The 22,768-nt window shown below is 36.5% G+C and overlaps 1 protein-coding gene across 1 annotated transcript in view; it reads right to left on the bottom strand.

Annotated features, from left to right (window-relative positions):
- LOC140149308 (E3 ubiquitin-protein ligase UBR5-like) overlaps nt 1–22,768 on the bottom strand; it is a 52,802-nt gene that overhangs the window by 3,957 nt on the left and 26,077 nt on the right. The window contains exons 23-44 of the mRNA XM_072171574.1: nt 22,595–22,758; nt 21,702–21,915; nt 17,060–17,342; nt 16,472–16,563; nt 16,001–16,147; nt 15,297–15,406; nt 14,658–14,778; nt 14,361–14,490; nt 13,703–13,863; nt 13,330–13,495; nt 12,748–12,933; nt 10,576–10,696; nt 9,811–9,972; nt 9,169–9,471; nt 7,381–7,640; nt 5,678–6,644; nt 4,258–4,984; nt 3,201–3,426; nt 2,629–2,890; nt 1,957–2,219; nt 1,195–1,325; nt 289–579 (exon numbers count right to left, since the gene is read on the bottom strand). Of these exons, the coding sequence (XP_072027675.1) occupies nt 289–579; nt 1,195–1,325; nt 1,957–2,219; nt 2,629–2,890; nt 3,201–3,426; nt 4,258–4,984; nt 5,678–6,644; nt 7,381–7,640; nt 9,169–9,471; nt 9,811–9,972; nt 10,576–10,696; nt 12,748–12,933; nt 13,330–13,495; nt 13,703–13,863; nt 14,361–14,490; nt 14,658–14,778; nt 15,297–15,406; nt 16,001–16,147; nt 16,472–16,563; nt 17,060–17,342; nt 21,702–21,915; nt 22,595–22,758 (5,487 nt within the window). The remainder of the gene's footprint in view (nt 1–288; nt 580–1,194; nt 1,326–1,956; nt 2,220–2,628; nt 2,891–3,200; nt 3,427–4,257; nt 4,985–5,677; nt 6,645–7,380; nt 7,641–9,168; nt 9,472–9,810; nt 9,973–10,575; nt 10,697–12,747; nt 12,934–13,329; nt 13,496–13,702; nt 13,864–14,360; nt 14,491–14,657; nt 14,779–15,296; nt 15,407–16,000; nt 16,148–16,471; nt 16,564–17,059; nt 17,343–21,701; nt 21,916–22,594; nt 22,759–22,768) is intronic.

Genomic DNA, 22,768 nt, shown 5'->3' with positions numbered 1-22,768 from the left:
TGTTCAGTTATCCAAAATCCTCCCTGTCATGTATTTATTTTACTTAGTTCAAAAATTTGTAACAATATATTTTGTTTATTCAGATATTTAAATCATATTTAAATCAAAATTTTATTTGTCAAAGAAGATTTGTATGTTATTCCATCCTTCATACATCTATTTGCAATTGTGTAAGGCTTCATTAACATAAATCTACATGGTACTTCCAAATGCCAAATGGCCATATATATTATCACAATTTCTTCTCTAACAATGTGTAATTAAGGTACAACATGTATCTTCTCTCACCTTCCGACATTTCGGAAACAATTGATTCTATCTGTAGTATTTTTTCCAGGTCTAGGTGAATAGAACCCTCTCTTTCCAGGCTGGAAGAATAGTGGTTCAGTATCACTCTCTGCAACTGTCTCCTCTGTGTCATCTTTCTCAGAATCCATACTACGTGACCCTTCACCACCAAGTGTAGGTTTATTCTTGTCACTATTTAATCTATCACTGCTAGATACACTATTAGATGCTCTGTCTGATAAACTAAATATATCCAGGTCCAGGATGCTGCTGTCAGCAGGATTCTCATCCCTAATAAAAAGGATTAAACAAATAATTATGTCACAAACATGACATGCAAGTCATACAATTATACAACACAATAAAAAGCCCATGGTTGAGATTACAATGGAGCAATGAGTCAAATAAATGTATGTTCTATGTTGACCTTTGCTACCAACCCTTCAATTCACCAAACTTCATACAGTCCCACCTTCCTTATCTGGACGTCTCTTACATGGATCTCTCTCTCTCATCCGGCCAACTGACCATCAAATGAAAACATCAAAAATGGCAGGACACCTATTTTCAAAGCATTTGACAAGCACTCGCTGTGTACATAACAGGGCTGTACTCAAATACCATGAAGTAAGCAAGCTCTTCTTGACCCATGTTTAACACTTTGGTCATTCAATACAGAATTGCAAATAATTCACTTATCCAGAAGGTGCACTTATCCGAGCCAATGTTGGGTCCCATTATGGCCTCATAAAACAGGTTTGACTTAACATATCCTAATAAGTGTCAAGATTTTGTTCATATTGGGTAGTGTTTGAAGCAATTATTGCTGTTTTAGGTAAAAACCCTGACTGACCAACCCACCCACCACTCAAGGGCAAGGCAACATTGATTGATTATTCAATTTACCTTCCATGGGATAAGATGAGATCTACAGCTTCGTCCACTCGTTCCCTGAGAGTTTCTTCACTTGATAATAGTAGCAGGAGACGAGCTGGTGGTAGTTCTAATAGCATGCCAGTTATCTTGCTTGCAATAGACTGAAATAAACAAAACAATGCACATGCAAATTTAACATTCCAAAATGAACATAATGTGTGATTGTGTGTAACATGGTATTATAGCGCAAAGTAATAAATAAACATTCCATTTTTTTCCCAAGACCACACTTATTGTGAATGCAATAAATATATCAAGTATCTTGATAATAGATTCAAAAGCATCGACTTCAATAAACACAATCAACCTTTTTTTTGAGTCAAGGAGCTAAGGATTCTAGAATTTACATTGAACGTGTTTCAACTCATATCATATAAACACGCACTGCGAAAAGGGTCACAGAACATGATAATTGCTCCTAAATGTCCAATTGTGGTTTTAATAGCACAGCTGGAATACAATTGATAATAATCTTTAGGATAAAGGTTGAACTAAAGGGTTTTTTTAAACTTCCGTGGTCGTGCCTGTGCGTATCGCGTACACGAGCGTAAACGCAAGAGCAATAAACAATCACGCTGATTGGCTGATCAATGCACTTGACAACAAGCCGGCTGACCCATTGGTCTTCGTGGCGCTTGGTAGCGTAGTAGGCGACCTTGACACTTCTACGCGATCGCACTTCACCAGCGCGTACCCAGACCACGAAAGTTTTAAGAAAACAACTTTACTCACCGGCTGTAAAGCGAGAACCCTTGGGAATAGCCTCTCTCCTAGTGCTTGTTTGGACGGTGGTAAGGGTTCATAATCTGGTGCTCTATCATCAACTGGGCTACTATCTCTAGGATAAAATGGTCTGGCTTCATAGGACAGCTGATTACGATCTCTATCAAGACTTTGTGCCATGCGACCACTCCCACCAGGCCTGTATGCGTCGGAATGACTGCGACGCTGACGTTCTCTTTCACGCTCTCGACTTCGCAGCCTTTGAATGAGACCTACAGGAATGAAAAGTAACATAATTATTTTTGCAGAAGTGATAAACAAAAGTTTTATTTTATCAAACAGAGTCTTCTTTTTTTAAATTCCACTAGGTGCTGCAATTGTAACAAGTGCAAACACACACACACCCCAAACCTGGCAAACACAAGAAGCAACCACACACTCTTACAGTTTTATTGGCCCCAGCCTGGACTGAACCTACTCTACTATCACTGACTTTGTTTATATTGAATTTCTATGCTATTTGTACTGTCCAACAATTATGGACATGTCCTCAGTACTCCCCCACTATTTCCTCACATGTGTCTCCCTAATTGGTGGTGTTTACAACAGCGCACACCCCACACTCACACATAATATAATCGGATGTGTGCAATCATACTATCCTTTGTGAGAACTACTTACTATACTGTGGTCCTTTATGGTTGATCTGGGCTTCTCCTAGGTCTGGTAATTTCTCTGATGACATAAATGCTTCAGCTATTGCAGTATAGAAACTTCTTGCTACACCACTGCCTTCCCCAGGTTCATCCTTAAAAGTAACTTTGACTCTTTGCACTGTTAGTGGTGGACCGTTGCCTGTGGTGGCGCTGCTGCTGCGTCGCTGGTAGATGGAATTGAGTTGTCTTAAAGTTTGTACAATCAGTGCCTCACGCTTTCTCTCGACCTATCACAAAAATATTTCAAATATATATTTCATTCATTTGGAATAAACTGGAATACAATTTTGATGCAGTTTCAATTTGTTTGCTTAAACGGTTGCTCCATGTGGAGGCACGCTCAATTGGAAGATGTTCTGCTTTCTCTTAACATTCCATTTAGAATATCTTAACGCATTATTTTTGATTTATGCAAACATGAAATGATAATTACTGATTTGAATCTTACATCTTTTAATCTAACATGTAGCATCAGATTATACTGTTACCTGCATAATTCAAGCCTAATAATCAGATTTTATGTATAAAAAGCCTTACCTCTAGAGAGATATCTCCATTTTTCTGGCTGTTCCTTAACTTTTCCATCTCTCTTCTAAACCGAGTTTCCTTGACTTCAAACCCACGTAGCTCACTGAGAACAGACCCTGGTTCTGCACCTACATCTTCAAGGAACACTCTACCAAAGAGCTCAAGACAGAGGCGCCAACGACCTAGTAAGGAATCAGCTGAGATCACAGGTCCAAGTAATCCACCTTCTCTTGGTCTGAAAGAAAATAAAGAAGATTGTAATGATTTTAAGTACTCTCGGCAACGTACACAACATTCTAATTTGATCTAGATTAAATGGTGCAAGTTGTCCTATTGTCCATCCAACCTAACACGGAGAGTTTGTTTTAGTATGGTTGTGCTCAAACCAATCCAATGTCTGACTGATCAATACCCAGATGCTATGACAGACAATATGTTAACTTCTCACAGATCAGTGTCACATTTCTACGGACCTGAACGATCCAGCATTTTGAATTTGTTGTTTTTAGCTGTATGCAATCAAAAACAGCCATTTTTTTTTTAATGTTTGCAAATGTTGTCTGATTTTTAATAGATTTTTCAAGCTCTCTGTGATTTTTAGTGTTATTTAGTTTCTTCCAGGAAAACAATTTACAATCCAGACTTAGCAAGTCCAACCACCCGTAGAACGGTTAATTTTGTTGCCTTATATGTGAATGCATTTATTATTAGTGACTCATCACATCCAAAAAATGAGAAATCAAGATATCCATATTGTTTGAAAAAAATCATCAATGAAATTTTCTTGATATGTTGAATGTAGTTACGAAATTTCTAATCATTTTCTCCATATCTATATTTCCCTTTATCTTGACATAAGCTTTGGCAATTTCAGGTACCAGTTGATAAACAAATCAGTTGCAAATATCATTGCAAATCTGGTTAAAAGTTGAAATGGAAACAATGTTGAACATTATCAACAAAAATAATGATTCCATTTACAAATGAGAACTAATCCATTTCCACTATTCCACATGTTCAGGTCTAAGACATGACTAATTCATTTTGTTCCAACCTAGTAATTTACCTTCTTGGTGGTGCATTCTTTGTGGCACTTGCCCTCCTCTTGCCTTCCCCAATCTGTCCAGCTTTCTCAGCAGATGATCTTGTAGCACCATCTGTATTCATAGCTGACCCTTCTCCTTCCCCCTCTCTATCCCGTTCTTCAGACTGCCTTGATACAAGTGGTATAGGCAGGGTATCACTGTCAGCTAATGAACCACCTTCTAATGGTGCGGGCTCACCCCTCTCTTGCCCTGCACTGGTGCCTGCTAATGCCTCTGCACTGGCACTTCCTTGTGATAAGTCTAGACCAGCTCTCTCCCCTAATAAAGAGGAGCGTTCAACAGACCCTGTAGTCCGTATCACACTGACTTCTTTAGCAGAAATAGTTGCTATAGCAGTTAACAGTTCTCGTGATTCAGCACTAGCATTGCTATCAGCATCACCGCCGGATGAGGGCTGCGTTATTGGAGCATCGTTACTACTACCACTGCTATCTTGTATAACACTTGGTCCTGGTGCTGCTGAAATGTCCATAGGTTCTGGTTCTGCTATAGGTGCACTTAGCTGAGGATCTGTGTTTAGCTGTTGACTGATGACAGATGATGACTGTGTAGTTGAGGTGCTAGCACCTGATGATTCTCCTATTAATGAATCGCCTTCAGCTAGCTGTGATCCAGCAGGTGCTTGACTGCTACCACTCTCCAGGGTTTGTTCAGCTGGGACGGTAGACATACTAGCAAAACTTACTCCTGAAATGTAAAAGCAGTACCAAACTGAATAACACATCAATTGGAAATGACATAATCATAACAATCCTGTCCTAGCTGCACTGGACAATTCCATTTAAAACCCCCATGGAAAATTTCACTGCCATCTCAATTCCAGTTAACCTTATGGTCAATCCAGCTGGAAAAGTAAAAATCGAGCTGAATATTGTTAAAATATATATAATCCAGTTGAACTTTGCACAATGTGGTCTAAAAGTAGACAATTCTGTTTGGAATTCCAAACTGTTGAATTTGAATGGAATTTCAAAATCTTCCACAACAGTAGAAGGGGTGTGGTTTCCATATGGAACAGCGCAATTAAAAAGTGCTTTAATGAAAACTATTCTTTTTCACATCAATATCTGTAAGCTATTCCTTTTGTTTAACAATGGGGAGTATATGTGCAACCAAAAAACCTGACTACTGTTTGTAACGCTTTATTGATAAGCTCATCTGAGTTTGTAACATGATTCACACCCTCCATGCTCAATTGAATTTGATGCATGACCCAAAATTGGTGTTACAAATAAACTATACTTGGAAATGCTAAAGATTGCAGGTACTTCTATTTCCTCATATCTAAAGTCTCTCAAAGATGGCTTTTAACATAGACCGACCTTCTCTGTTTATATTAATGTTTGTCCATCTACAGTCAGTGACTCAGTAACCTCTTACCTGATGGGCCACTTGAGCCTTCATTAGAAGTCATTGTTGCTACTGTATTAGCAGGAGCAGCACCTTCTGTTGCATCACCTTCATCCTGTTCCATCTCTTCACTGGCATCAGCAAACTGACCAGGACGTCTTATTGATAAGCTCATCTGAGTTGGTAACACTTCTAAATACTGGGTGTCCACATTAACAGATGTACTATGTGAACTGCTGGACTCATATGAAGAAGCAACAGGCTGCTGAGGAGTACCAAATAATTGTTCACGAGATGCACTCGGCTGTAATAGATGCGGTTTCTCAGCAAGAGGAAGAGCATCTACTAGAGGTGTGCTGACTGGATCAGGAGGAAGACACCCAAGGAATGTTGTTGAATCTGAGCGCACAAAAAATGGATGCCAATTGCGGCCTCCAGTTGACTGTGTATCGTCTTCATTAACACTATCACCATCAGCAGCATTACTAGCTTCTGTTGCATCATCTTCAGTGTTATCATCACAATCATAATCTTGACCAACAGTCCACAACGAGTCTTTACCATGATCACCGTCAGGTTTGCTATCTGGATCAATGCTACGCAAGTAGTAAATAACAGCATCTAACACGTATGCAACATGCTTGAGTGCAGCAACATCCAAGACAGGTAACCATCCCGAGTGCTCTTGGTTATGAGATCGCATCAATGACAAAGCATAATTAAGGAAATCCATCATGGCATTGTGTTCATCACTACTACCATGTGCCTCTTGACGGCGATTCTCAATACTACGTAAGAAAGATGCCTCTTCTCTTGTAGCAGCCTCCCGTGCAGCTCCTCTTAGTCCACGCATGTATTGTGTATGCATGGGATGAGTTGGATGGGCTGGGTCTGTGATAGAGGCTAATGCTTTACCATATCTTAACTGAGCCTCTGTGCTATTCATGATGCAAACCAACCAGTCCCAAGTTGATCGCAGACTGCCCTCTGCCAATGTCTGGAAAGAAATTCAAATAACAAGGAACTCATATCAAAGTGTTGCTACTTGTCATTGCTTGGTACAACTAATTAAATACAAACAACAACCACTGTTTTGATCTAGTATTGGGGAGCTATAACACGGTCATGTACCGGCCAGCGATTCTCTAGGAATATATGACTTAGGCTGATTGCGTCACCACATCACATGGAATGCATGAACAAGTAGTGGTTTTAATAGTGATTAGTGAGACCTGGTTTAGTTAGGGTTAATTGTGCTTTACCCAGGGTAGCCACTAGCCTCTTCAGTATCTAGTACCGATCTAAAAGAAGGCCCTGTATAAAAGAGCAGCAACATCCATTGATAATCAAAAATTGTAATTGTATAGTATGTCTCATCCCAAGTTGAGAGTAACGCCATTTTGGATTTCAGTGGCAGATTTTAATCAGTACTGCCAGCGTACAGACAAATCGCTCTTCTACAAGTATACGCCCGCACGATTAGGTTAGCACGTGATTCGAAATCTGGGACTGCGAAATCCAACATGGCATTACTCTCAACTTGACACGAGACACACTATAATTCTTCTGAAGATGCCTATTAACTGTGAAAGGTGAAACCATCAATCACGAGTCCAGTTTTGGTTTTGTTTCAAAGAAATCTATTCAGATTAAATTGGGTTAAGTAGTCTGTCTCAAGCACCACAAATCTGTAATTTTATTCATCAACTTTTAAAATACTCCCAATGACTTACTTGTAGGCTTGTGATATCTTCTGGGGTAACATCTAGACTCTCTGATAAAGAAGACAAGCCACTATAATTGGGTAACATAGCTAGTAGGTCAGCAATCTGTCGTACTACAATACCATGTGATCTTGCTAGCCTACTTGCAGTGGTGGAATGAGCATGCTCATTTGTTGTATTGGTGGTGGTGCTATGCGGTGGCATATTACTGGCCGATGCTGTGATGGTTGTACGCCTCAGATTGGATGGATCAATGTAGATAAGACCACCTGATGGTGAACAATAATGGTACAATATTAAGGCGGGTCAGGCAGCATGACATAGCGGAGTTTGCACTCAAGTATTGAAACAAATAAAGCTGACACACAAGAGGAATGGTATGGGTTATGTAAAGGAGATCCCAAGGGGAAATGCCCACAACTCTCATTTTCAAATATTTTTGGTCTTCAATTCAAGAACTGCAAGCCTTATGGAAATATAAATGTGGTTATTGACTGCCTCGACTCATTTCCTATCAGATCAATGTATAAAGATTAAGAAGTACACAGCAGGGTTTTAGGTAAATGGCTAAAACTGGAAAAACATGGCTCCTGCTATCACAGTTGCCTTAAGGTCAGAGTAATGGAAGACACATTCGTCCACGACCGAATTTGAGATTTTTTTATATTTATCAACACTAAGATGTATTCTTTCACTTGAAACTGATAAAATACAACTTGCTAATATTTATTCGTATTTTTCCTTCATTTATTTCACTCCTTTCAACTCTAAAAAGTCACATGGCTCAAGACAGCTTAGTAAATTGGCGGAAATAATGAGTCAGAAATGCTTTGAATGCGAAATATGTTGTGATTACGCAGCGATTCAAGCGTCGGCGTGACGTGGCGCAACTCTCATGGCGTATGTCCAACGCAGTCAAGGCGCATTCGGTATGTTGTTAACGCCAGCAAATGCGGTGTAAACAAAACAAAAATTTGCAGTCAAAATGCCACTTAGATTTTTTTATTATTTTGAATTTTGGCGCACTGAAAGCAGACATTATAGATTCATTGGTGCAAAAAGATGCATATTTAGACCATGCACCAGATACAGCTTTTACAAGTGTGAAAGTCTTACCGTTTTAAAATTTAAGGACGTTTTGTGCATAATTTTGACATTTTTTCACTAAAACGTCGATTTCTCAGAGTTCACCTTTGACAATATTGCGCGATTTTTGTGACAAGATAACTCGAAAAATATGCAAGCAAAGGGTAAACTTTTTGCACTATCCTTTAGAGTACATCAAAGTCTAGGGAAGGTTTTTTCATTTTTTCAAAATATTTGTTTTAAACAAAAATATACACCATTATGTGCAATTTTTAGCTTAATAGAGTGACAAAATGGCTTTTTTCACATGACTTTTCAATATTTCAAAAAAGAGACAATTTCAAAAAATAAAAAACCTTCCCTAAGTTCATGTCCTTCTTCATGAAAATCTAACTGATTTTTTTTTACTCAGAACGGATTTTTTTCTAAGTTGTCACAAAAAAATTGGGGTAAAAAAAAGTGAATTTTTGTGATTTTTCAAAAACTTGATATTTTTGAACAAATCTGAAGTCACCATGGGATTCCTTGACTCATTTCCTTTCCAAAAATGTATAGTTTTATATACTTTGGACATACAATTCAGAAATAATGAAGCTCGAAAAGGTCCATGTTCTCACCCATTACTCTGCCCTTAAATATCTTGCTGTCACTATACAAAAAAAGACAAGATAAATAAACAAAATGCAACAAAAAATATGGCAAAATGTATACCTCCTGTAGAAGCTGATGCTGCGATGGTAGCAGAGCTTTCAGCAGTACGTGTAGGCTGTGTCGTAGGCTGCTGATTACGGAATGCCCAGTGCATTGGATGTGTGATAGGCTGGGTAGTATTGCGAGTACCTGACGAGCCTCTACTGGTTCCAGGTCGTTCTAAGACATTACCAACAAATGCAGGTGCCTCGGAGTCATCTTCTTCCTCTATCTCATTCTCACTTTCTTCTTCCTCTTCTTCTGCATCATCAGCATTGGAGGACGACTCATCTTCTGAGAAGAAAACAGCAACAGATCCACCTCCTAGGAGAGATAATGGATGGATCACTTATATTTAATTAATAGAAAATATTTAGTATATGAGTGTGGTGTAATAAACTAGGTACTACTCTTGCTTTTTTTAAGTTCAAAAAAGTTGGTTTTGTTAAATATTGGGAAATTACTCTTGATTTAAAAATTGATTTCAAAAACAAGACATGTGTGTTTAGTAGGCATACAAAATATATTATGTTTATGTGACTGTTCTGGAAAGTATAATCCTTTCTATCCAAAGCAAGAGAAGACATACACACACTTTTGCAATCTGGCTTAGAATGATGTACGACAAGAAAATACAAGATTAAGACTATGTTATCCACTTACCAGCATCAGAGCCAGCAGTACCAGCTGTGATGGCACTACGTCTTCCACTAACATTCTCTGGATCTGGACTAGTGTTGTCTTGGTCCTGGTTGCTATGATTACTCTCACTGTCACTATCACTCTCAGCAAGAAGATCCAAGTCCATGTCACTCTCATTGGCAACTGGAAGGGAAAAGACGAGGCAGCTGACAATTATGAGAAATGCATTATGCATCAATTGTCTTTGCATCACAATTTTGAAATTAAATTTATAGCCCAAGCATTATCATGACAATTACTGCAAGTGACTGCTCATTGACATATTGTGTCAACAAATGTCACTTTCACTGTGTGAAGTGCTAGATGGCCCAAAATACATGCAAATTCATTATGACCTGAATTGGTGAGCCAATCAAACTTCACTCCCAGTTAACAGGGCTATTACTTGACATCACATAAAAATAAGTATTTTGATTTCAATACATAAGGAGATCATGGTGACCTATGTTACGGCATTCAATTCAAGTTCATAAAGTTGTGGGTTTGTTATAGGTTCAGGGCCAACATCTTGTGTCCTTGGGCAACACACTACATCTCACTTGTCCCACTTCACTAAGTGCAATATGGGGAGCTGTTAGGAGGTAGTCATATTATGCGCTTGTTCATAGGCAGCTATGTGATTATTCTAATAGCATACATTATTTTATTTATTTATAAATAGGTTCATAATGTATCTTTGTTCTTTGATGGTGTGTTTGTTGCTTGTCTTTTGCATGGCTCACATACCTTCATCATCCTGATGGTCTTCTCTATTCTCCTGGTTGCCTTGGTTGTCATTCTGATCTCCTTGTTCTTGACTACGCATTTCATGTTGCACTTCCATCACATCCCCAACAACAATATCCATCTGGAAAATCACATCAAATTTTGTTTTGATTAATAACCTTAGTAATACATGCTATGCATGCCATTTAATTACAATTTATCATTTGTCAAAGCACTAATGTACACACAGGTATTGATATCCTAGATCTGCATTAGGGGTATATGACTTTGCATTATTTTTTATCTTTTGAAGGGGAATGATGAGTTTATGACAAATCAAAATATTTTGTTTTAGACCACAGAATATTCCTTGGGGCAAACACTGAAGATTTTCACATTCCGTTTACAGAACTACTGTGGGTAATTAACCTCTTAAATGAATATTCCATTAAAAGTTATGGAATCGCCCTTCTGTAAAATAGTATGAACATCCTACAATGTAAAAAAACTACAAATAATTTTTTTTCTTTACCCATACTGACAAACTGGGTCATTCCACGGTTTCTGGACAAAGGTGGGTAACAAGAGTAATCAATAATAGAGAGCTTGTGATTTCCAAAGGTATGTTTCAAACGCCTGTGCATCTATTCAAAATAACTCATGTGACAGGATTTTAAATAGATGCATTGGCATATGATACGTACGATTGGAAATTGCCAGCTCTCTATCATGTCTTCTCTTATTGTACATGAAGCAAACCACACAGCATAATGAGCATTTAATATCATATCCATATCAAAGTCAATACTTTAGGTCTTGTCCTTGGCATGAGACTATAATGTAACGGAACCCCCAGTAGGCTCCTCAGTAGGCCTACTAATATTGAAAACCATCATTTAAACTTCGGCAGCGATAATCATATTTTATCATATTTTATAATCTATTCATTTCACTCTTTATTTCATTTGCTTAGGTATCGCGTGCTTGCTTTGCAGGCGCAGCGCGTACGCAAATTGCGCGACCCAAATTGCTTGTGCGATATAGAAATGAAATGCCGATCGTGTTGTTTTGGAACGGCTGAGTTGCGGCCCAGGCTTTGTACCGGGTGGACGTGTTTTTCCATGTCTTGCAACTCACACTTCGGCACTCGGACATTCTGATAGATTCGCTGATCCTTTCAGGATCAGCTATGTGAGTGTTGTAATAATTCGTAATGATTCGTATTTAATATAATATCTGACTAGAAATGTGTTGATTAATTTATGTAAGATTTAGTATACTTGTGGATCACGGAGACTCAGTAAGCGCGGATTAATTCCGAGTGAGTTCTCGCTTATGGCGTGATCAGGTTTTTGGCTTTTCTATTTTTAACTTCAGTCAGATAAATAAAATACGCATCGTCGATAAAACATAAATCATTAATTTCTTTAGTTAATTCATCTCATTAATTGTCACGATTTTCTAATCAATACGTCGGCCTTTTAATAAATAAATAATATAATAAATGTATTGAGAGATCGGCGATAGAGTCCGATACTCTAAATTTCATCATCAATTTGAGCGTGGGAAATTACAGCAATCAGCTGTTTATTTGTAAACAAGCCCACGATGATTTAAGCTTTTATGCCGATGCACTCGTGACTTTTACAGGATGAAGTGACTGGTTTTAATGATTAAATAATGTCGTTATTTTGCTGATAATTTCAGTAATGAGATTGGAATTGTAAACTTGATACGTGAATATTGAATATATTGTTGTGCATTGTGAAGCTATAGTTTACGCTGGGAAACCAGTACAATATAATATTGATAAATTTATATGTTGTCATGAGTCACCTTTATTGATCTCATTTCTTTAATTAAATAACTTAAATTAATTAATTCACAATCCGTGGCAAATCACAATCAATCTTACAACCATTTCATAATCAACGATGACCAGGTATTTATGCTATTCATGATCCTGACATTTAGGCCTACATTTCGCATCGATCCTTTGGGACTTTCACGCTACCATATTTAGTCCATATTTGTATTTGTAGGCCAAGGCACATCCGTTTCAATAATTCTGATGATCTGCTTCATGTAATAGAAAAAAAAACACCGTGGAATAGTCCAACTCCAGATAACTTGAAACCCTCCCTTTTACACTGACTGTAATATACGAATCGTATAAAGGATTCTTCTTCTTACCTCCTCCCCATCAGCTACCACCACCTCATGTTCCTCTTCCTCCTCTACAATACGACGACTATGATGATGCTGACGACTAGATCTCATAGAACTCATGTTACGAGAAGTACCGGTAGCTCCTCTATGTGATGTACTTGATGCTGACCGCACTGGAAGGGGCTCAGTAAAGAAGAGTTCTTCGCTTCCCTGTCATAGAGGATAGCAAAGGCATACAAAGTTAAAAGACATGCGATAAATTACCAGTTAAAACATGCAACATATGAACTATGGAACCCTCTCTCCCTCTGTCTTGTCAGGTGGCTCAAATATTGTCAGAAGGGTACTACTGTGGTCCTCCATCCCTATCTATTGCTATGTATAATGTAGCTGCTGCCACACATCCACTTGTCCATTTCTTTATATCATCAGTCATGATGTTGTTACTGAACGAAACAACATCATGAAACCCATTACATTACATTGCATTGCATTCTTTGGATGCGCTGTTCCTTAAACAAGCTCTGGCACTTGAACTTCAGTTTACTTAAACATTACAACACACCACATAGTGAACTGTACAAATCTTTACACTTTCTTTCTCACCTGTATGGCATCAGTATGACTGTTGAGTGGCAAGAAGTGTTGAGTTGGTCTGGCTACACCCATACGTACTGGGGCAATCAAGGATTCCGCTATCTCACACAACTCAGGAATGGATTGGTGTATCAAAGCTTTGAACACACGCTTGCATCGTAAAACTGCCTCAGAACTGCAAAAGTCACAAGAGTTTGGAAAAGTAATACTAATGATACAATTTTAAATTAATATGAATGATGATAAGAAATATTTACTAGGCATTTTGTGCGAACTAGTGAATCGATACATCATGTTACAATTTTTTGCAATTTTTGTGAGATACACATCACAATCTCCCTTCTCCCCATGACACCAAATATAGCCAATTCTTGCAACTTACGTCCATTTCTTGCCAGGTGCCATCTCTACTCCCAGCACAACATAAACACGGGCAACAGATCTGACAAAACGACGGGCAACATCAACGGCTTGGGTCTTTCTCTCTTCACTACCAGCATTTCTTATACGTCGAATCAGAGTTAACAGGAGGGTATCTAGGTCCTGTAAAATAATATTCAAACAACCACACTTTATTTCAAACATTTTGCATCCTAAAGCCAATTTAATTCAATCAAGTTTGGTGCTGTAGAGAAAAATATTTGACACCGATTGTGGGCACTTTCCTTGCAGGTGGAACTTGATTTTAAACAAATGTATTGTAAAAAGAACAAAATCACTACTAAACACAAAATTTTTATTTTCAATGAAGAATAGAGAAAGAAAACATTATTATTACAAGATGGGATGTAAGCAGCCATTGAAAAAACAAAGCTGAAACTGTGCGACTGAAGCGAGCAAGCTGAACTCTTGATCGGAGCACTATCTTTTTAGTGAATGCTAAGAAATGGGGAATAAGCTATGAGGGTATCACCCCTCCCCCCACCCAATTTCTTTTTCTCTCTTTTATGATGAAATATCATATCTTCTGATTCTGGATCTGGAAAAAAACCAGAAATCCGGGGGGAAAAACCCAGACAATTTACATCCCTGAGACTTACAGAACTTTGACACTTGACAACCAGTGTATGTGTGAACCAATCCAACCTGAGAGTAGCTGATTGTCCTTTGAGATAGACTTCATCCTCTCCCATTGGTGTGTGGGTTACATTAGGTCCACCAGGACATTCACTGCAACAAAACATATATAAAGTGTTGAAAGCAAGTTATGCAAAACAAGTGTGAGTGAAGCATATCGAACACTCCACAGAAATGAGGTGAATCAAGCAAATATAGATGGAAAATGTACATTAATGGTACATCTATGACAATGGTCATCCACAACTAGCAGTACTCACCTTTTATTATCACCATTTTTCAACATGGCTTCCACTGCTTGCCAGTCTTGCAGCATACAGTTGAGTGCATGTCGACAGAATCGAGGTGGTTCCAGATTATGATCAGGTATCTCGGATTCACCTGGTAATATGGTAAAAACAATGTAAAGTTCATTCTAATTGCTGCCATTTTTGTTTAGTTTAATCTTTCTATTTGACATATGACATCATGACATAAATCCTTTTCATATTGCAATCATAGTAAGGTTGCCATCTGGAAGCAAAACTGATGCCACACTTAATCTTTATCTTGAGAGATATCCAGCAGTGGCCATAAATATCAAATGTTTGTCCTATTTATGAAGTTGGAAGAATTTGCACCACTTTGATGTCAACACATCCTTTAAAGTCAACAAGCTTTTAATATCAAACTGCTTTGTGAAGTATTTAATCATCTAACTAAATGAAAGTATTCACACTATTCACTAACTAAATTTTACCAGATCAATTCACAAAATGTATTGATTAAAAAGTTACTGTAAATACTGAAACTAATAAATTCGGCTGCTAATTTCCGTAATCTTTCAAGGAAATATAATATTTAGATTGTAAGTTGTGGAAAAAATAATTCATGAAATATTGCTAATTTTGAGTAGTTACCTGCATCGGTGTTTTTTCGCGATAGTCTGTTACGAGACTGTCCTACATGGCGCTGTTCATTTGTTTGTCTGGCCACTGTCTGTACTAGGAACAACAGTATGTGCTCACCACTGTAACAAAATAGAAGTCATTTTATTATTATTACACCTCTTAATTGAGAGAGGAAACTATAAATATCCATAATATTTACTTACAATGTAAATCTCGGGCAATGCGCATCATCCATGACAAGAATAATACCGCAAGATGCACGAAAACACAATTACAATTTGGTCAAAACTTACACAGAAACAGTCCTTTTGCAAATAAACACAAAATAAGCCAAGACTCTAAACAAATGATTATAAAGGTTGCATCATCTCGCATCAAGCATAATTTGCTTCAAAAGTTTAAACAGAGTGTCACTCTCTACATTATTATAAACAGATCTTCATTCTGGCGGAGCTCAATCACTCCAGAGCTCCTTGACTTGCTCCTAACTCTGTGTGAGGAGGGTTATTTATTGGACTCCTTGTTTGTTAATGTTCCTGTGCTTTTGATTCTTGCAATTTCAAACAAAGCTCCTTGTTGAGCTCCTAGACAAATCCAGGAGAATAATTATACAAAAGCTCCACCAAATTCTAGATGTGAAGGCCTGAAATTATTATAGTTTACTTTATTATCTCAGTCAATATAGCCATTACAGGTGAGAATGCAACACTTACCGACTATTAGGAACTTTGACCAAGTCTGTCTCATGAATGAGTCTATCCAAGAGCTCCATACGTGCAGTATTGGCTCCAGCTATGAGGGCTTTACATTCACACTTCTCCCAACAGTCACAGTATGCATGTGGTGCAGTATGCTTCAATCTGGTAACAAATCAAGTGATATAATTATAACACTTGATACTATTCAATGTTTATTTTCTCAGGATAATCTTGATGAAAAAAAAGAGTAGCTTTCATCCTGTACTTACTTGTAAAAGTAACAAGTGAACACAACTCACTTTTATACCTACTCAGCCTTTATTCATTATCATAATCAATTGCCTAAATCTTCATAGTTATATAACCATGGAAACCGCAGTCCCTTTGAGTGCGGTTGTAAATTCCTTCTTCATTAACACATACAATTTTGTACATATTGACTTGATCTGGCTGTGAAAAAACATGAGGATGAAAATTGTTGCTTACTTGCAATCATGTCCCTTGTGACAGACTTTGGCACATTCTGTACAGCAGCATAGAGCTCCAGTCAGTCCACAGGTACGGCATTCAAATATATCCTGTAGAAAGACAAGCAACATCTTATATGATTACATCAATTCAAAGGCTACTTGACTGGTGACACAAAGGTGTAACAATGTTTCATTTACAGATGAAGAATGTGCACAATGCTCTTATCAGTATTGCAGTTAAAATAACATACTCTGACTAAATTAAATTATAATCTCACCATTCTTTTCAAACATACTCTTCGCTTGTTCAAAGTAATACCCGCTCAACAAATAGTATGCAAATTTTGAGATTTTGAGAAGAGATACAGCTTCCGATTTTACATATTTTTCCCCCAACAAGCAACATGCACACATAGCAGAATCAGCCTTTCACAGTCCAATTATATACCACTGAGCCACTCACCTGTTTGGTGTGTTCTGTACCAGTCCATGTAAAGCTACAGGTGTCATTAAAACATAACACATAGAGTGGTGAAGCATCAGGCTCACTACCAGGTGGATAGATGGTCAGGGTTAGGGTTAATTAAGATTACAAGTGTCTCACCTGTTTGGTGTGTTCTGTACCAGTCCATGTGAAGCTACATGTGTCATTAAAACATAACACATAGAGTGGTGATGCATCAGGCTCACTACCAGGTGGATAGATGGTTCTCTTGAATAGCTTGTCATCAAACTCTGCTCTGGCAAATGTAGACTCTCCTGTAGCCTGTGATTCTACTGGTCTCTGCCCTGCTGCTAGCTGAGTAATAGTGTCAAATAAGGTGAGTGCACCAGGATAGGCACGACCTGTTACTGCAGCCATAAATGGAGTATCACCTTGGGCATCCCTGGCAACATGCAAAAGTAACAGATACGTTAAATTGTCTGAAGACATTTTTCATAAAAATATCATTTACGATTCATGTTATTCCATCAAGCCATTGAACATGGCAAAATGCTAACTTTCTGGAAGTTTTGAAAGCACTTTTGAGAAAGTCTACCATACTACTTGTTGTTTGAGAACTGAAACAACATAATGCATTTGCCCTGAATAATGTTGCTTGTCCAACGTTCTCCCCTGCAGGGCTCCTTTATCATATACATCAACATTTTGGTGATATGCATTGATTTAATTTCTCTCTCAACAAGCGACACATAGATTAATAGTGATGATACAAGTAGATTATGTTTTGAAAAAGCAGATGTTTATCCTGAAAGTACTTCTGTAAATTACAATTGTTCCCACAATATTCCTAGTAGTAGTAATAACAATGTTCATGTAAATAATATAACAAATGATATAAATATTGTAAATAATATGAGTGATGACACTAAACATGCTAATGCTATTCTAAAGAAATCTGTACATATAACTAGTGCTATTACATGTAGTAGTAATAATGATGTTTCAATCAGTACTTCTGATATGGAAAATGAAAATTCTCATGATGTTTATGCCAATGGTGCAGACAATGGAAATCTTGATGATGAAGAAATTACTAGTGTCACAACATGTGACAACAATGAGTGTACAAACAAGTGTTGTAAGGTAAAAGATAAAAATAGTACCGGTAAAAAAGGAACTGAAACTTTAAAAACTGTAAAGAATGTCAAAATTTGCAAGAAAACTGAAAATGATTTTTGTGGTGAGTGTGTAAGAAAAATCTTAAAAATGATCTTTATGTAACTTGTAATAATTGTACTCTTGATTTTCACCTTAGATGTGTTGATGATAATGATGTTAAGCTAAATAATAATTGGTATTGTAAGAATTGTTTTCACAAACTTGCTAATGATGAACTTCCTCTTAATGAGGGCTTTATTGATTTAAAGTGTAAGATTAGGAAGGGTCTTAAAATAGCTCATTTAAATATCCAGGGTTTAATCCACAAAGTTGATGAGGTTAATTTCCTTTTGAATGACAATGCTATTGATGCATTATGTATTAATGAGACTTGGTTAGATAAGGATGTTGATGACTCAGAAGTAGAAATAGATGGTTATAATACTTATAGACTTGATAGACAAAATGGTAAAACACGGGTGGAGTTTTATGTTATGTTAAAACAGTATTTTGTCAAAACAAAATGAGGATTTATATGATAATGATATTGAAGGTATTTTTATTGAACTTAATTTTAAAACCAATACAAAGCCTATTTTAGTTGGCAGTATTATTGCCCACCAGACTGTACTGTTGATTTTCTTGATAATCTTGATGATATATTTAAGAAATGTAACAATTTATATGATGATGTATATATTTTAGGAGACTTTAATTTAGATCAGGTTAAAATTGGTAATTTAAGAAAAGTGACAAGGTTGGCAAACAATTCTAATATGAAACAAATTATAACAGATTATACAAGAATAACTGAAACTAGTAAAACAAAAATTGATTTAATATTTGTATCAAAACCAGAACTTATTATCTCATCTGGTGTTCATAGTTTAGGTCTTAGTGATCATTCATTAATATATGCTGTAAGAAAATGTAATAAGTTGAAACTTCCACCAAAAATTGTAAGATCCAGATGTTTCAAAAACTTTAATGAAGCAGATTATATTGATACAATCAAAAATATTGATTGGGGTAGAATTCGTAATATAAATGATGTCAATGAAGCACTTAATGAATGGCAGTCTTCATTCAATGCTGCCTGTGACACGCATGCACCATTTAAGGAAAAGAAAGTTAAAGGTTGTTTACCTGAATGGGTGAATAGTGAATTTTTGAGACTAAGTAAAGATAGGGACTACTATTTTTCAAAAGCACATAAGACAAATAATGCTGAAGATTGGAGTAAAGCAAGGTCTCTTAGAAATAAAAAAAAAAATATGAAATATTCACTGAAAAAGAGGTATTGTAACGAGGCTATAAGTAACAACATAAATAATAGTAAAAATCTTTGGAAAACAATAAAGAAAATTATACCAAACAAAACATCAAGTATAACTACAGCAGTTGTTAAAAAGAATGGTAATTACTCAGGTAACAAAAGGATATGGCAAATGAGTTCAATGAGTTTTTCACTTCAATAGGTAATGAACTTGGGAGTAAATTTAATAATAACAATGATAATTATGTATGCACTTGTAATACTATATGTTCTCATCAAAATCATAGTGTAAACAAATTTAGTTTTAGAGCAATATCTAATGAATTTGTTCTCAAACAAATAAGTAAAATGCAAAATTGTAAATCGTCAGGATTAGATCCATTCAATGTAAGGTTATTAAGTTGGCTGCGCCTTTCATCTCAAAATGCCTTGTTCATATTTGCAACCTGTCTTTGAATGGGTCTACTTTTCCTGATGCATGGAAGAAGGCTAAAGTAACTCCAATATTTAAATCGGGTGATAAAACTAATGTTAGTAACTATAGACCTATCTCTGTATTACCAATTGTATCAAAGATCATTGAAAGAGCTGTCCATGATCAATTATATGAATATATGAATAATGTAGGACTGTTATCAAATGCTCAATCAGGATTTCGTCCGAATCATTCCACAACAACAACCCTTCTAGATGTGCAAGATTACATTTTAAAGAATATGGATACAGGTTATGCTACAGGCGTTTTATTTATAGACTTAAAGAAAGCATTTGATACTGTAAATCATGATATTCTGATTAGGAAACTTAAACAATATGGGGTATATGAGGATGAATTATTATGGTTTAAATCATACTTAAACAACAGAGAACAAACTGTTAATGTTAATTCAACTCTTTCTGACTTTAGGCCAATTGATATTGGTATTCCTCAGGGCTCAATTTTAGGTCCTTTACTGTTTATCATTTTTGTTAACTGTTTACCTAATGCTGTGTCTGAATGTAAAACTGTAATGTATGCTGATGATACCTCTTTAATGTGTAAAGCTAAAAATGAATCTGATCTTAAAATTCAAATGGAGTCATGTCTAAGTAGGGTAGCTGAATGGTTCAAAGTAAACAAACTCACTTTAAATGTTGAAAAGACTAAGTTTATGATCTTTGGTACAAACAAAATGCTTGAAAAGTTCAACAATGTACATTTATTATATAACAACAATGATATTGAAAGAGTAGATGAGTTTAAATATCTAGGTGTAAAATTTGATAGCAAGATGTCTTGGTCAGCTCACGTTGATAATGTTAGTAAAACTATTTCCAAAAGAACTGGTATAATAAAAGCGTATAAAATATTTCCTTCCATATAAAACCACTGTAATGTTATCAAATGCTCTTGTTATTCCCCACTTTGATTATGGCAGCATGGTCTGGTCAAATTTTAGTGTAGAGTACCAAAATAGGCTTCAGGTACTTCATAATAATTTAGCTAGAATAATTCTCTCAGCAGATATAAGGACACCAACTAATGATTTAATGAATACATTGCAGTGGGTTAAACTTGATCAAAGATGGCATAATACTCTATTAATGACTGTTTTCAAATGTTTAAAGAACGAATATCCATCATACTTATCTTCTCAATTTGATTTTGTTCATGATAACCATAATCATATAACTAGAAATCATACTTCTAATACATTGATTGTTCCAAAATTTAAATCAAATTCAGGTCAGCGTACTTTTCACGTCAGGGCAGCCTATGCATGGAATTCTTTGCCACCGACAGTAAGAGCGCCAGATGGAAAATATGACTTTAGGCCAATTTCAGTCAAAAATTAAAGAAATTTAGGCCTGTCTTTATCTACATTTTGTTCATTTGCTTGCTTATTTTTTGTATAAATATAATTATTGTATTTCTGTATTTTGAATCATGGTATTTATAATTTTCTTGTATTTGATGATACCATTATACTTATTTGTAATACTAGTATATTATGTATGCTATTTTTGTAAATATTGTGTATCGTAATATTGTTGCTATAACATGTATACAATGAGGGCCTGCTTGAAAAGCAGTGCTTGTCACTGAAGCAGTATTACCCTCAATAAAGAAAGAATAAATAATAAATAATAATAATAATAATTTTATCCTATAATTTCTCTCTCAACAAGCGACACATAGATTTTATCCTATAATTTAATCACTCAAATGGAGAAAGTTCTACATAACCTCAAGAGAGATATACATCAAAATTTAAATTTAAATTATATAATACCAATTAAGCATGATACCCAAAATGGAATGGCTTTGTGGAGCTAACCTGCATTGGAACTAGTATTAATATGCTAGTGGCTAATTGATATGCATACCTTGCAGACAGCAGTTCTCCTAGATGTGGTGCTAGAGCAGGAGCCTCACACAATAGTCTTAGTATACTATGTGCATTACTCTTCCTTTCCTCTGGTGTGAGTACAACAGGCACCAATGGTACTGAGGCCATAGAGGATGCATTGCTGGCTATGGAGCTTGTTGAACCTGCGGTGGCACCAGCACTATTCAAACTGTTATTTTCATCATCTTGCTCTGTAAATGGGAAATAATTAACAGGTGTATTACATATGATAAATAAATTAAAATGATGGTATCACAAGGACTTCATACTGAAATAACACTTTGCTGTAATTTGTTCACTGAAAAGTGTCACAATCTGACAATATCAGACCACAGGAAACCATCTGAAATAAAGAATTACACTCATCATGAGTTTGCCCTGTATCAAAGCACATTATTGTTGACATCTACTTACACTTCAATATACTTGCTTTATTATATTTCCTTATGTTATTTGCTTTTTATTCCTTATTTTGCATCTATCTTAATTTCACAATTACCAGCGTTCATCTGATGGGATCTGATCATGTCACATTTACAGGTGCATGTTTTTTTTTATTCTCCGAAATGAAAATAGGCAAAACTGGTGGTAATCGCATCTATACATTGGTTCACCTCAAATTCGGTTGTGATGCAAGTGCACATTTCCCTGGGCTTAATATCGAAACATGCACGTAAATTTAATCATGCAGAGTGTACACATGTGTACAAGGGAGGCTTGACGACATGCTTGCAGTGCAACTTCGGAAAGGCATTGCGTCACTACCTAACTTGAGGTGAATCAAACAATAACAATTTATTGAATTTCCTGTGCAAACTTATCTTTGGTATGATAACAAAATCCCACATCATTGTCATGTAAGTAACTTACCACCATATATTCCAATTTCAGGAGGCCAACTTAATGTAGGTATAGCACTTGGTACAGGAGGTGGTGATGTATCACGTAACTCTTCTGCTGATAGACCACTGCTGGCTGCTCTAGCTGCACGCGCAGCGCTGGCTGCTCTACCCATCATCTCACGCAGACTCATACTGACGGAGT

This window comes from Amphiura filiformis, chromosome 3 (genome assembly GCF_039555335.1).
Source record: "Amphiura filiformis chromosome 3, Afil_fr2py, whole genome shotgun sequence".
In the NCBI taxonomy this organism is placed as follows: Eukaryota; Metazoa; Echinodermata; class Ophiuroidea; order Amphilepidida; family Amphiuridae; genus Amphiura; species Amphiura filiformis.
Note: the sequence above shows the minus strand (reverse complement) of the source record. Positions and strands in the feature narration are given on the sequence as shown.